Source organism: Rhinoderma darwinii, chromosome 5 (assembly GCF_050947455.1).
Source record: "Rhinoderma darwinii isolate aRhiDar2 chromosome 5, aRhiDar2.hap1, whole genome shotgun sequence".
Classification (NCBI taxonomy): domain Eukaryota; kingdom Metazoa; phylum Chordata; class Amphibia; order Anura; family Rhinodermatidae; genus Rhinoderma; species Rhinoderma darwinii.
The window spans coordinates 55,876,856-55,892,423 of NC_134691.1; the positions used below are offsets into that span (position 1 = coordinate 55,876,856).

General features: G+C 42.2%; 1 protein-coding gene across 2 annotated transcripts in view; it reads left to right on the forward strand.

Annotated features, from left to right (window-relative positions):
* The window catches only part of NBN (nibrin), a 64,366-nt gene that overhangs the window by 18,350 nt on the left and 30,448 nt on the right, over positions 1-15,568 (forward strand). For both annotated transcript variants that reach the window (XM_075826023.1, XM_075826024.1), the window contains exons 5-11: positions 2,905-3,008; positions 3,960-4,077; positions 6,952-7,142; positions 11,893-12,002; positions 13,181-13,316; positions 13,435-13,692; positions 14,284-14,713. In XM_075826023.1, the coding sequence (XP_075682138.1) occupies positions 2,905-3,008; positions 3,960-4,077; positions 6,952-7,142; positions 11,893-12,002; positions 13,181-13,316; positions 13,435-13,692; positions 14,284-14,713 (1,347 nt within the window). The remainder of the gene's footprint in view (positions 1-2,904; positions 3,009-3,959; positions 4,078-6,951; positions 7,143-11,892; positions 12,003-13,180; positions 13,317-13,434; positions 13,693-14,283; positions 14,714-15,568) is intronic.

Consider the following 15,568-nt stretch of genomic DNA (forward strand, 5'->3'; position numbering starts at 1 on the left):
TTCAGTGGGCCTCTGATCCCAAACTGATTTATAAAAAGTTTAGTTCGGACTAAAAAGAGTACCCTGTATGGTTATTGAGCACCAGCCATGAGAGAACACACTGTCGTTCCATCCTCCGCACAGCGGATGCGGTCACATAATTCTGTTTGGCTAACTGGACGCTCATTTTCTGTATAGGGCACCCCAATATTCAGTTCATGGGGCTTAAACTATACTGCTTTTTTCCCTATTTTTTTTTCCATGTTATCGAAGCTCCAATTAATAAAATGTTGTGTCCACATGACAGAAACCCTCTAAGATGACAATTCGATTTTTGACTGCGAATTTGGTCAATTTCTATGAAATTTGCTGACAATATAATGTCTTCATAGGAAATACAATATCAGCAACCCTGCTGACAATATGTCAGCAGGAAATACGCCTGTGAATTTCGCAGCAAATTTTCAGCATTTCTGCAGCAAAATTCAAGTTTGACCCCCCTCATTGAAAAATTCACATTGAAAATATGAAATATAAATTGACATGCTGCGGATTTAAAAATCTTCACAGCAGGTCAATTTACTGGTGGAAAATTTATGCAACATGTAGATGAGCTATTTGTTAAAATCCTAGCTACTTTGCTGGTACTGTATTTAGTTACGGATTTTCAGTCTGTATTTCCCCACGGGGAAATTCTGTCCCAAGTGCAGGTACCCTAAGACATGCTCATGTAGTTAAAGGGTTAAACCATACTTAAGGCTTTAAGCTAAGTGTGGTATTTGTTCATAAAGACACGGAGACAGGACACATGTAACCACCACATTGTATTTTCCTAGCTAGATACATGCCCCTGTGTGTTTTAAATTGGGTATTTCCTATGAGGTTTCCCTTCCCAGCCTAATGTAGAATATTTCACCCCAAAAGTTTTGTGGTTTCTCATCTACTAATTTTCTGACCCCACTGAAATGGAGTTCAGTATTAATACATACAGTACAATCACTGGCTCATATACTTTAGACATCATTTTTTTTTTTTAAAGGGGAAACTTAGCCCTTAAAGAGGCTCTGTCCCCCCATTATAAGTGCCCTATCTTCTACACAATGTGATTGGCGCTGTAATGTAGATTACAGCAGTGGTTTTTATTTAGAAAAACGATCATATTTGACGGAGTTATGATCTATTTTAGCTTTATGCTAATGAATTTCTTAATGACCAACTGGGCGTGTTTTACTTTTTGACCAAGTGGGTGTTGTACAGAGGAGTGTATGACTCTGACCAATCAGCGTCATACACTTCTCTCCATTCATTTACTCTGCACATAGTGATCTTACTAGATTATGATGTACATACACACACATTAACGTTACTGAAGTGTCCTGACAGTGAATAGACATTGCTACCAGCCAGGACGTGATGTCTATTCACAATCCTGATATTTCGGTAACGTTTGTGTGAGACTTCCAGCACAGCACACGTGATCTCGCGAGATTACGCTGTAAACTGCCATCTACAGCGAGATTACGCATGCTGTGCTGTAAGTCCCACACAAACGTTGCCGAAGTCTCAGCATTGTGAATAGACATCACGTCCTGGCTGGTAGCAATGTCTATTCACTGTCAGGACACTTCAGTAACGTTAATGTGTGTGTATGTGGCTGCACATAGTGATCTAGTAAGATCACTATGTGCAGCGTAAATGAATGGAGAGAAGTGTATGATGCTGATTGGTCACTGATTGGTCAGCGTCATACACTTCTCTCCACATCGCCCACTTGGTCAAAAAGTAAAACACTCCAGCTTGGTCATTAAGAAAGTCATTAGCATAAAGCTAATATAGAATGATCGTTTTTCTAAATAAAAAACACTGCTGTGATCTACATTACAGCGCCGATCACATTATGTAGGAGACAGGGCACTTATAATGTGGTGACAGAGCCTCTTTAAATGATTTTCTGACATGTCATATGTTTCAATGGAGCAGCTGTGCAACAATTGTATTAAAGATTCCCAGTCCTGGAACACGCTGACAAAACTGAATGGGTTGGAAAGCTAGATGATGTACTACTGCCCCTTCAGTCTTGGAAACTAGAGGGGGTCGTGTCACAGTGACAAGTCAGACTATTTAGACATTTCTTAGTTACAACCTTTCTCCAATGTTTGTCAAACCGCTGCCATTAGGGTCGGCTCACTTCAGCGTCAATGAGGGTTTTCACCAAGATTTCCAATATTTTTAATGGCGATAATTGTCCCTTCTGCAGCGTTATTCTTGCAGTCCCCAATACTGGAACCTACATGGAAAAGCCCCTGGCCTATATGCCAAATTTATTCACAGGGCTCCATTCAAACGACAGATGTACTTTTGGCTTCCGTCGAGCCAATATATGTTAACTTTTTATTTTATTGCTTTAAGGAAAAGTGTAGCCAACTACGCTTTTCTATGCATAGAAATCTTGCAAAAAAGGAAGTATGCCACGCAGTATATAATATTTTTGTAACATGGGAGCCTATGGGTAAAGTATGCCACTGTATACCTATAATGTGGCATATGTCAGGGCCTTCCATCAGAGGTTTACATAGGCAATAATCCCAACATATGCATCTAACGGAAAGGTCAGTTGTTATCTATACAGAGCCTTAGAATAATTACATGTACTGAAAGCCAGCAGAGATCTTACAAATGTTAAATAATTAGAAGTTAAACTTCTTATTCTAGTAATGCTCTGACATTGACCCGACGGGCTCTGCACCAGTTTTATGTGGGTGTGTTATGAACAGTATTGTAATAGTAACACAGACGGTCTGTTTATTGGGACCGAGTGCTTCCGGCTCTTAACACATCTTTTTATGTATTGAATATTGTGCTGTCAGGTGATGATCATTCTCTCTCTCTGATAGCCTGAAGCCTGTTTTCCTTCTTGTCTTCTAGACATTATGTGCATTGATCTGTTGCAGATCCATCATAAAACCAGAATACTTTAGTGAGATGATTAACGCCATCCAGCAGAAGAAACCACTACCTGCACCTGCAAGGTATATTAAAATACACAACAGATGATTGATTTTGACTAATTTTTGAAAAGAGAAAAAAATATTTAATTCAAAAACAGTATTTACAAAGTTACTCAACATTATAAACGGTTCTAACTGAAATGTTGCATGTGGCTGTGGAGTGTTCCTTTAAATTTGCTCCTATAAATCATAATATGAAGTTTGGACTTTACTCTGAGAGGGTTGGGAGCTCATATTTGTGGATCTCCACTAACTACAGTTAGAACATTAATTAAGACCTAGAAGATGCTCCATTACAAAACTGAGAAAAAGGTAGTATTGTTGTTCAGTCTGGAAAGAGCCCGACACTAGTGTTCCTAGGGCCTCCGTCACACACGCTTTTTTCAGTATTTTAAAACGCATGTAAAAAGAACACCATGCATTTTTAACGGGCGTTTTGTATGCATGTATTTGGGCTTTTTTGTGACCGTCTTTGCAGATGTTTTTTTGTGGGCGTCCTATAGAGAAGCCATAACAACAGAAAAAAACGCCATTTCTAAAGCATGCTGAGTTTTGGGGGAAAAAACGCAACTGACCCCAAAAAACGCTGAAAAATCGCCACAAACCAAAATACTATGTATGTACCTTTTTCATATTTCACTGTATTTGTGCAAAATAAAACAAATCCTAGCAAATAAATGCAGCGAAAATCACTACCGAAAATCAGGTAAACGTTGTGTGTGAATCAAGTCTTATGGACTCTCCTTTGGATAGTACCAAAGCCCTTGCACCTCTCTGGGACCCCCACCTAACAGGAGAATGGAAGTCTGCTACATTTCACATAGGTGATAAGCCATACATGTCTGAAGTGGAGACTCCAGTGCTAACTTTTTGTTTCTTCATAGTGTGTGAATTCCTGTTCTTTAATTTAATTGCAGTCGATCGCTTGATAAATCTCATGTTCTTTCATGTGTTTCCTTTTTTTTTTTTCAGCTTCCTTCCTAGAATTGATGAACCATCTTTGCAGTCTGAGTCGTTGGACTTTTCAGAAAACGCACAGCGAAAAACAGTCTTCAAAGACAAGACGTTCTTTTTTCTGACTGCAAAGCAGGTATCTATGATACCAAAAAAATTGAAATTTCCTTTGTAAACTTCCTGAAACCAAATATATTGTGTATAATGTTTACTCTGTACAATTAATATAATAACAGAATATCCAGTCCTCATGACATACATAACATACATACCGAACAACATTAAAGAGGCTCTGTCACCAGATTTTGCAACCCCTATCTGCTATTGCAGCAGATAGGCGCTGCAATGTAGATTACAGTAACGTTTTTATTTTTAAAAAACGAGCATTTTTGGCCAAGTTATGACCATTTTTGTAGTTATGCAAATGAGGCTTGCAAAAGTCCAAGTGGGTGTGTTTAAAAGTAAAAGTCCAAGTGGGTGTGTATTATGTGCGTACATCGGGGCGTTTTTAATACTTTCACTAGCTGGGCATTCTGATGAGAAGTAACATCCTCTTCTCTTCAGAACGCCCAGCTTCTGACAGTGCAGATCTGTGACGTCACTCACAGGTCCTGCATCGTGACGGCCACATCGGCACCAGAGGCTACAGTTGATTCTGCAGCAGCATCAGCGTTTGCAGGTAAGATCGACTTACCTGCAAACGCTGATGCTGCTGCAGAATCAACTGTAGCCTCTGGTGACGATGTGGCCGTCACGATGCAGGACTTGTGAGTGACGTCACAGATCTGCACTGTCAGAAGCTGGGCGTTCTGAAGAGAAGAGGATGATACTTCTCATCAGAATGCCCAGCTAGTGAAAGTATTAAAAACGCCCCGATGTACGCACATAATACACACCCACTTGGACTTTTACTTTTAAACACACCCACTTGGACTTTTGCAAGCCTCATTTGCATAACTACAAAAATGGTCATAACGTGGCCAAAAATGCTCGTTTTTTAAAAATAAAAACGTTACTGTAATCTACATTGCAGCGCCTATCTGCTGCAATAGCAGATAGGGGTTGCAAAATCTGGTGACAGAGCCTCTTTAAGCTGCTTCTAAGCCAGTGTTCTTATTTGGATGCAAGTGAAAGAAGAGAATTCCACAATATTTGAGGACCATCTTGCCCCTGGCATCTTCAGTGTATAAATACGATTTGCTTCTATTATTGTAAGATGAATAATAATAATATAGTAGATAAGTAATAATATTGTAAAGATACAGTTGGGGAAATCAATTTCCTCACTTTTGCCCTATAAGTCCATTAGCAGAGTATAGGCCACCGTTCACGATAGCCTGTTTTGTTCCTACGGAGCGGCAGTGTTCACTATTGGGCTGCCAAGAATCCGAGAAGAATCTGATTTCTTAGCAGCATCTGTGCCCTATTACCAAAACAGTGATAAAGAGAGCGATTTTGATAATAGACGTTTTCAGTAGGGCTGGGCAATTAATCAAAAAATAACCGAAACCGAAATTCAGCGCAATTAACCAACGTCATCTTGGGCATTTGGTTTTCATCGATTTTATTATTACTTTTTTCCCAGGTTCAACTGTATCTGCGTCCTCAGGAGTGTGTGGAGGGCAGTTACAGGAGCATTATACTGTGTGGAGGATAGCTATAGTGGCATTGTACTTTATGGAGGGCAGTTACAGGAGCATTATACAGTGTGGAGGATAGCTATAGTGGCATTATACTGTATGGAGGGCAGTTACAGGAGCATTATACAGTGTGGAGGATAGCTATAGTGGCATTATACTGTGTGGAGGGCAGTTACAGGAGCATTACACTGTGTGGAGGATAGCTATAGTGGCATTATACTGTGTGGAGGGCAGTTACAGGAGCATTATACAGTGTGGAGGATAGCTATAGTGGCATTATACTATATGGAGGGCAGTTACAGGAGCATTATACAGTGTGGAGGATAGCTATAGTGGCATTATACTATATGGAGGGCAGTTACAGGAGCATTATACAGTGTGGAGGATAGCTATAGTGGCATTATATTGTATGGAGGGCCGTTACAGGAGCATTATACAGTGTGGAGGATAGCTATAGTGGCATTATATTGTATGGAGGGCAGTTACAGGAGCATTATACAGTGTGGAGGATAGCTATAGTGGCATTATACTGTATGGAGGGCAGTTACAGGAGCATTATACAGTGTGGAGGATAGCTATAGTGGCATTATACTGTATGGTGGGCAGTTACAGGAGCATTACACTGTGTGAAGGATAGCTATAGTGGCATTATACTGTGTGGAGGGCAGTTACAGGAGCATTATACTGTGTGAAGGATAGCTATAGTGGCATTATACTGTGTGGAGGGCAGTTACAGGAGCATTATACTGTGTGAAGGATAGCTATAGTGGCATTATACTGTGTGGAGGGCAGTTACAGGAGCATTATACAGTGTGGAGGATAGCTATAGTGGCATTATACTGTATGGAGGGCAGTTACAGGAGCATTATACAGTGTGGAGGATAGCTATAGTGGCATTATACTGTATGGTGGGCAGTTACAGGAGCATTACACTGTGTGGAGGATAGCTATAGTGGCATTATACTGTGTGGAGGGCAGTTACAGGAGCATTATACAGTGTGGAGGATAGCTATAGTGGCATTATACTGTGTGGAGGGCAATTACAGGGGGAATTATACTGTATGGAGGGCACTTATAGGGCGTTATACTGTGGAGGGCAGCTATGGGGGCAATATAATGTGTGGAGGCAGTTATAGGGACATTATACTGTGGGGGGCAGTTATGGGTCATTATACTGTGGGGGGCACTGTGGGGCAATATACTGTATGGGGCAGTGTCAGGAAGTATATTATATACAGCAGGCTCGGGATAAATATTCAATGGCGTAGAATGCAAATATGAGGCATGTCATTCAAAAAGGGGTGTGGCTTAATTAACCGTAATCGAGGTTAAATTGATTAAAGAAATCTCCTTTTTGTTTACTTTTACAGCACAAGAAATTAAGTTTACCAATTCACTTAGGAGGCGGCAAGACCAAGCTACTGACCGGAGAACTGGATGATACGTTTCTGTTGGAAAATCCTAATAATTGTGTTATTGATGTGGGAATGGCAGAGTCACAGTTATCAGAGTCCCAAGATTTCCCGACCTGGATCACATCTACATTGGATATACTGCAGAGGTTAAGCATTACTACTTTCTATAAATTCATCACTTAATGTGCAGACATCATTAATGCTTGTGGAATGAGACTTATCACAGGGCTGGTTCATCCGTTTAATCTGCTACTCCATCAGTATTTTATAACTCAAAAACCACCCACATGTGACCTGGTCATTGGTCTAAGACTCCAAATGGGGCAGATTTCAACAGCATATCTAAAATAACACCATAGGAATAGATAAGGCTTAAAGGGGTTATCCCATGAATCATTTTTCACCAGAAGTCCAGAAAGTTTGGTAATAGCGTTTTTTAAGAAATTTACATTGTTTCTAGCATAAAAAAAAAATTACCCTTCTCACATGTTTATCCTAGTCTCTGTCCCCTTTGGTGCTTTTTGGGGGGAAAGGCTCTGAGCAGAATCAGCCGTCTTCCCCTCTGACAGCTGGCAATATAGTCCCTTCCCTGCAGATAGGTAACATGAGATATATATATATATATATATATATATATATATAGTAGTGCAGATATATATTGTGTGACATCCACAGTATGCACTCCCTTAGAAACCAATGAAAATATAATGAATACAACAATAAGGCCCCATGCACACGACCGTGCCCGCAATCACGGCCCGCAATTGCGGGCACGGCCGGCCGCTGACTGACAGCCGCATTTTCGGCCCGTGCTCCCATACAAAGTATGGGAGCACGGCCCGCAAAATGCGAAAGAACGGACATGTTCCATAATTCCCGGAACATTTCCACGGCACTGACACCCTTCCGTAGTGCTACGGAAAGGTGTCAGTGTTCAATGAAAGTGAATGGCTCCGTGTGCATGGGGCCTTAAGCCTGAGTGGGCATGTGCAGGTTTAATATCTGCTGTCAGGATGCAGAGCTTTTCAGTCCTAACAAGCTGCGAAGTAGTCTCCTCAGCTATATACTGCCAAGCTATTGCACAGGCTCTGCTCCTTTCCTGACAAGCAGGGCAGAAAGCTATATATACTGTATGTTGGCTGCTCTGTGGTGAATAAAGTATCACTACGCAGAGAACTAGCTGTGGGGAGAGTGCACGCGTGTACGCCAGAACTCCGCTCATTAGAGGAACGTGCACATTTTTATACACTATGAACAACAGGTGGTGCCGTGCTACGTCAATAAATGTCATAACTCTTCACTGGATCGTATTTTTTTAACTATGTTTTTTTTCTGAAACTCTGTGGTGGCTCCCCTGTGGCTACTTCTGTGTCGGCTTGATTATCAGATCTCTCCCATCCGCAAATAAGGAGAGACCTGTCAATTGAGCCGTGTGGGGAGAAGCCAGAAGGGAGCCGCCCAGTAGGCCCTTCTCTCCATTCCCGGCTCTATTTGGGACTTTGTTTCCTCTAAAACATTGCAGTAAAATGTAGTCCTTCGTAATAAGGGGGACCTTTCAGTATTTTAGGTTGTCCTTGGTTGGCATTTAAATGGCAAACATTGTTAATTTTTTATGATCTATGCCAGGGGTACGCAGTAAATGTCCACTTGCTGTACCTGGGTTTGCCGTGAAGGTTCGAGCTGAACACCAACAGTAAAGATATCTTAAGGGTGCCCATACATGATGAGGCTGAGCTGCGGTAACTTAATACGGTTTACCGTGAATTGCCACGGTTTTGTGGCAAGTACTTAAGGAAGCACAGGGTTTTTCTGTACTTGCTGCAAAACCATACAGCAATTACAATGGCTCGGCCACAATGTATATGGGCACCCCCACTGGTAACCATCTGTGTCTCACATGAATAGTAAGTAACCCAATGTGCCTTACATAAGTGTTAATAATGTGAGACGCAAAGGGTTAACACGGTGCTCATGGGGTTCCCAATGGCAGGTACATGGGGTTACTTAATATTAATGTGAGGCACATGGGGTTACTAAATTAACCCTATGTGCCTCACAATATAATAGTAAGTAACCCCTTGTGTACCTTACATAAGTAACTCAAATGTGCCTAAAGCAATAACGTGACCACTCCTCTGTTCGGGCGATCAGGGCATCGTTTCTATATATTAAGGCAGGGCTCACACATAGTGATATAAGTGCAGTTTTTGCTGCGAACTGCAGGAAAGCCACACAGTTTTGAGGTGATTTTCACAAAATCGCACACATTTTAACTGCGATGCATTAACCCAGACTTACATGAGTAGTGTCTAGTTTATGGTTTTTGACGTGATATTTGTAATTTTGGCTAAACTCGACCATTTAAAAAAAAAAAAAAGACATTACAAAAACTGCAGCAAAAAAGAAGTAATGCAAATACACATCCATCCCTCCTGGCTTCCTCCCTCTTTTATTCAATTGGTGACGGTGGTTAGTCACTCAGTGGAGGAGGAATGTCTCTCCTCTTCTACAGTATCACCTAGCGTCCTTTGGAATTCAAAGCACCCTCACATGCTACTGCGGTAGAGGAAAGACGTTCCTCCTCCACTGATCGGGCTGCGCTGCTTTCATCCCGGCCGTCAGCTGAGTGGGGCGAGTATGGAAGCTGCGCGGCCGCTCGGCTGTTTAAACCAAGTTCATTTAAATTCCTTTATTGTTGTTTTTTCCCAGGACATCTGCCATTATTTCACCAGTATTGGTTAAACTACTGTGAGAGCCCGTGCCACTAAGGTCAATGGATGCTAATCCATTCCCTCAACCCTTAAGGGGTTGTGCAGGAGGAAAAAATAAAAGGCTTATTTTTTCCATGGGTTGTATGTATTATTGCAGCTCCGTCCACTGAAGTGAATGGAACTAAGCTGCAATATGACATGTGTGGTGCTGTTTTTGGAAGACGTGTGATGCTGCTTTTCTAAAACTGGACAACCGTTTTATTACTGGGATAGCATTTCTTGTACTTGTATTTGTTCGGTTATACACTTAAACCCCCTTTGTCAGGTCTCCTATGCTCCCCTATCTGCTAAATTCTGCCAGGACTCTTAGGGGGGATTCACACGAGCGTGTATTCGGTCCGTGCGGGCCGCGTGGTTTTCACGCGCCACGCATCGACCAATACAAGTCTATGGGGCAGTACAGACAGTCCGTGCTTTTTGCGCAGCGTTTGTTCGCTGCGTACAAAACGCGACAGGTTCAATAACTCTGCGTATTTCGCGCATCACGCACCCATTGAAGTCAATGGGTGCGTGAAAACCACGCAGGTTGCACGGAAGCACTTCCGTGCGAACCGACTGAAACAGCGCACCAGCTGTCAAAAGTATGAATGTAAACAGAAAAGCACCACGTGCTTTTCTGTTTCCGAACATCCAAACGGAGTGTCTTTGAGATGAGCGAACCCGGACAAGCGAACCGAACTTCACCGGGTTCGGCCGAACTCGTTTTGGCCGAACCCGGCAAAAAAATGTCCGGTACGCGACGTCAGGACATAGTCACTGTCCAGGGTGCTGAAAGAGTTAAACTGTTTCAGCACCATGGACAGTGACTACCGATCCCAATAAACATGAACCTGTAAAAAAAAAACGAAGTTCTGACTTACCGATAACTCCCGGCTTCTTCCTCCAGTCTGACCTCCCGGGATGACAATTCAGTCCAAGTGACAGCTGCAGCCAATCACAGGCCAAGCACAGGCTGCAGCGATCACATGGACTACCGCGTCATCCAGGAAGGTGGGGCCCGATGTCAAGAGAGGCGCGTCACCAAGGACGCATCACCAAGGCAACGGCCGGGAGGGCAGATCTCGGTAAGTACGAACTTTTTCTTTTTTTTTAACAGGTTGCTGTATATTGTGTTCGGCATTCACTGTCGAGGGTGCTGAAAGAGTTACTGCCGATTAGTTAGCTCTTTCAGCACCTTGGACAGTGACGGCCGTCGACTAGCCTCATCTCTACGATGGCGGCTGCGCGAAAATCACGCAGCCGCGCATCATACACGGATGACACACGCAGCTGTCAAATGGTTTTTGCGCGCGCAAAACGCTGCGTTGTTTGCGCGCGCAAAAACGCAACGTCCGTCTGTATCTGCCCTTAGGCCTAATTTACACGTCCTGTGTTCGGTCCATTATATACGGTCCGCATGTCGGCTGCATTTCACAGACTGAACACACTGCAGGGAGCCGGGCTCCTAGCATCATAGTTATGTATGACGCTAGGTGTCCCTGCCTTCCCGCGGAACTACTGTCCCGTACTGAAAACATGATTACAGTACAGGACAGTTTTCCCGCAGGGACTCCTGGCATCGTACATAACTAATGATTCTAGTAGCGTTCCTCCCTGCACTGTGTACGGTCCTGGAAATACTGACGACAGGGTCGTGTGAATTAGTCCTTTGATAAAGCCTGTGAGTCCTTCCTCCCCGTCCTCCACACAAAGATTGACATCTCTCAACATATACAAAATCCTACAAGAAAGCTGTCAGTTACTATGTGTGGAAACGTGACTTTAAGTCTTTCTCTAGGAGTCCCGGCAGCATCGAAACTTCTTTTTAAATAAAGTCATCCCAAACGATCTATCCCAGAGCTCAGTGTCTCCCCCTTTGCTGCCCTCCGATAGTAGACCGCAGTCTGGTGCAGCAAATTACCTGTACGTTTCCTCTGGTCGCAGTCTCACTTCTTGCATTGCTGTTAGCAGCACATTGTCAGGTGTCACAGTGTTCCCTGTTTGTTATATTTTCTGTGTAACTTGCTTGATTTTCATTATGATTTACCAGATACTTTGAAATGATCCTTTGCGACCTGTGTGTGTATATAACCGCTAGTTTTGTTTTGTGTCACGGGATAAACTAAACCTAAATCTTGCTTTACAGTAAGGGCATGAGAACGGTTCCTGAAGCTGAAATTGGTTTAGCCGTTATCTACATGTCAACAGAAATATATTGCAATCCCCTGCAAGGCTCCGCGAATAGAAATAAGACTGGTATGGCAGCACTTCATTTATTTTCTGCAGGAAAAAACCTGAACGGTCAGGCCAATAACTTGTACAGAGTTTTGGCTAATGTGAAGAATCAACGTCTATGTTTAAAGGTGCACTACCAGAAGTGTAATATGATAGACCCTTTAATGTAAAGTTGGAAGTTTAAAAGTTGACTTGTTTGCCAGGTTATCTGTGCTTCAAATTAGAGGCCTGATGTATGCATCTCTTCTCCTGTGTCCCTATGATAACCAATCCTGTCTATGCTCTTGTCATAGAGACGTTGTATGGACACAAATGACCATCCACATAATTGTGTACTAAACTGGCATGAATAAGGTTAATTATATTTATGGAAGTGTGCTCATGATGTGGATAGTGACTTGAATACCATCAGTGTCCCTATGACAAGAAGTGTTGTCATAAGAACATAGTAGTAGAGCAGATGAAGGCTTTACGCACAGCTAACATCAAACTCTGGTAACTCGGCAAAGTATTGTTCTTACATTTTTAATGTACTTTTATAGATTGTTACATATAAACATTTTCTGCTAGGTCTCCTTTAGTTAATTTAACATATAATTATGTACAATAAGTTATTTTTTTGTCATAAACTGAACTCTTTATGCTGAAGTCGAAGCTAAAGAATATATTCCAAATAAAGTAAGAACTTGAATGATTTTTATATTAAACCTCTCTTACATATTCTGAAAGTTTTTTGGATTTTGGAAGTAGAAATTGTATATTTATTAACACTTTTACTATAGAAGGCACAAATATTTTGTATGTAATGGTAATAATTAGTCTCCTCCAAAGCAAAAGGCAATCTCTGTCAATATGCAGTACTAGGACAAATTAATAACATAGATGGGTCCCCTGCTCTCCCCTTTCCTAGGAGCCAGATTGGGGATCTGCTAGCAAAGTGCGGCTCCAGCTCAGGTGGACCCAGACTTTCAATGTATTACATGGTCGACCATTTGAATGGCTGGCATGTAATACTACATTTGAATGTACTGCCATGTGACCCTTCCTCCGTAATAACAGCTAGACGTAGTTCCTATGAATATTCAGCCACCAGAAAGCCTTATGCCAGGGACCAGCCTGTACTAACACTGAAGTTTTGCATTAGTGTTCATTTTTAAAAAAAGCTCGGAGGGATTTATTTATATATTTCCTCTGTTTAGAAAAGAATGGCAGACATAATATGGGATCTATCCAGTCTTGCAGCATGGCTGTTGATGAGACTGTGTTACCTCCAGCCACGTTCAATGCCACAGCGTATGTGGCAAACACGGAGCCACAAGACAATACGGATAACCGGTAGGTACTAACTTTTCTAGATACAGTTACACTTACATGGCAGAGATGCGTGACATCCCATAAGTAAAAAAGTTTGTTTAGAATAAGATAAGCGATAATTTGTTATCTCACGGTTTAGGATGGACGTCAGCGGTGTTCGCGAAGTTAAAGAGACACCCAAAAGCAACAGTACAAGCAATAAACCCAATCCAAGGAAGGATCAGGAAGCTGGTGTCAGTGATGACTGCAGAACCGCTCTATTTCACGAACAGCTTCAACCGTCAGAAGAAAGACCACGGCCGCTACCGCAAACTCCTGCCTCAAATAGACAGAGAGCATCACAGAAAATGTCCTCAAATAAAATGCAGAATTATTTCCAGCCCATGTCCAAGAAACGGTAGGTAGTTACCCCCCTCCCCTCTCCGTGGTGACTGACAGGCAGCTGTATGTGCTTTCAGTCAGTCACTGAGGAGAGGGCGGGGGAGCAGACTCATTCTTTTATTGCTCCTATTAGCCAAATGGCACAAAACATTTTTGTGCCGTTTTGGATAATAGAAGTATGGACTTGTAGCTGTAATATGCTGCACTTCCATAGGGCAATATATCAAGCTGACAGATCCACAATTACATCTCCCATCAATGTCACAAATCAGTGACTGGAATCTGCTTAGTTATACAGTGATTTTGCATAAACATTGGCAGACATCTTGGAAAGATCAATGAGGGTCTGTAGAAAAGCCAATGCATTTTAAGTAGAAATATTTGCAAAAGCCTAGAATAACCTTTAATGAATTCATGTTTATACTGTATACACATTGTGATTATGCCACAAATCTGTGATATATTTGTTATAATGAAAGTTTAAGTCAATATTTATACAGTCGTTGCAGATGGGACAGAAACGAGTTTGCAGGATGTTTATACGCACATAAAAGAAATCAATGCAGCCTATAGTTTTTTTTAATGAGATTTCTTTGCTTTTTTAAAGAGACAGAAATGAAGAAGAAAGTGAATCCTCTGCTGCTAAATTGTCAAGAATGGGGAAAGTGACTTCTCGGTGTTCAGACCCAGTAAAGGAAATTGTGCCAATACAGAAAAATGCAGATATAGGTTCCGTTTATACTCCGGATACTGATCTGCAAACAGAGCCAGTTGTTTTATCTATTGACAGACTTGGTAGCTCATGTGGTCGGGATAATATGGACACATCAATAACCAGTCAACCAAAAGACTCATTCATGAAGAAGAGGAAGGAGCCTGAGGAGGTAGTGGAGGAGTCCGACATAGAAATTGAGGAAGAATGTGGTGACGAGATGAAAGATAAAAACAACACTAAAATCAATGTCAGCCAGGTGAAAAGGCCTCGAGTGGAAACCACTGAAGACTTGGAAACCCCGGATAGAAGAGCGAGAACCACAGTGAGTCTTGCTCTGATTTAAAGGGGTTGTTCATCACTCTATTAAAGCATATGATTGTCATAGAGGTGGGGGTCATTGATAATGGAAGTGGTTGCCGCAGTGTTTCACAACCAGAATTTTATGGTACGCGGTCAAGGATTTTGGGCAGACCTGGTCATTGCAGGGAACGGCAGACTGATGCTCAACTGTCCAAACACACTTGGCTTGGAAGTGGACGAAACCTTTAATTAAGGGCTTATTAGACAAAATGTTTATCGTACAAATTTTTGTGTAATCGTTCAAATAACCACGTGTAATAGCATGCAGGGATCGAACGATAAATCATTGGGTTTTCATGGATCGGCTACGTCTACCTGAGATTATCGTTTGTCGCCGCCAGCACCACATCCCATCCACTAATCAAAAATTTTCGAGTCATTGTTGTTCAGAGATGAGGTGTGGGTTAAAGCGCAACGGTCTCTGTAATGTCGGAACAGCGAAAAGCGAGCAATTAATGTCACATGTAATAGTCCGTTTTTCAAAAGGAAATGACTCGCTAAATCATGACTCGTCACTCGTTCATGAAAGAATATCTGCCTGTCTAATAGGATTTTAAAGGCTGATGCGTATGACCGTGTGCTTTAGGCCTCATTTACACGAGCGTGTGCGTTTTGCGCGCGCAAAAAACGCAGCGTTTTGCGTGCGCAAAAGGCACTTGACAGCTCCGTGTGTCATCCGTGTATGATGCGCGGCTGCGTGATTTTCGCGCAGCCGCCATCATAGAGATGAGGCTAGTCGACGTCAGTCACTGTCCATGGTGCTGAAAGAGTTAACTGATCAGCAGTAACTCTTTCAGCACCCTCGACAGTGCATTCC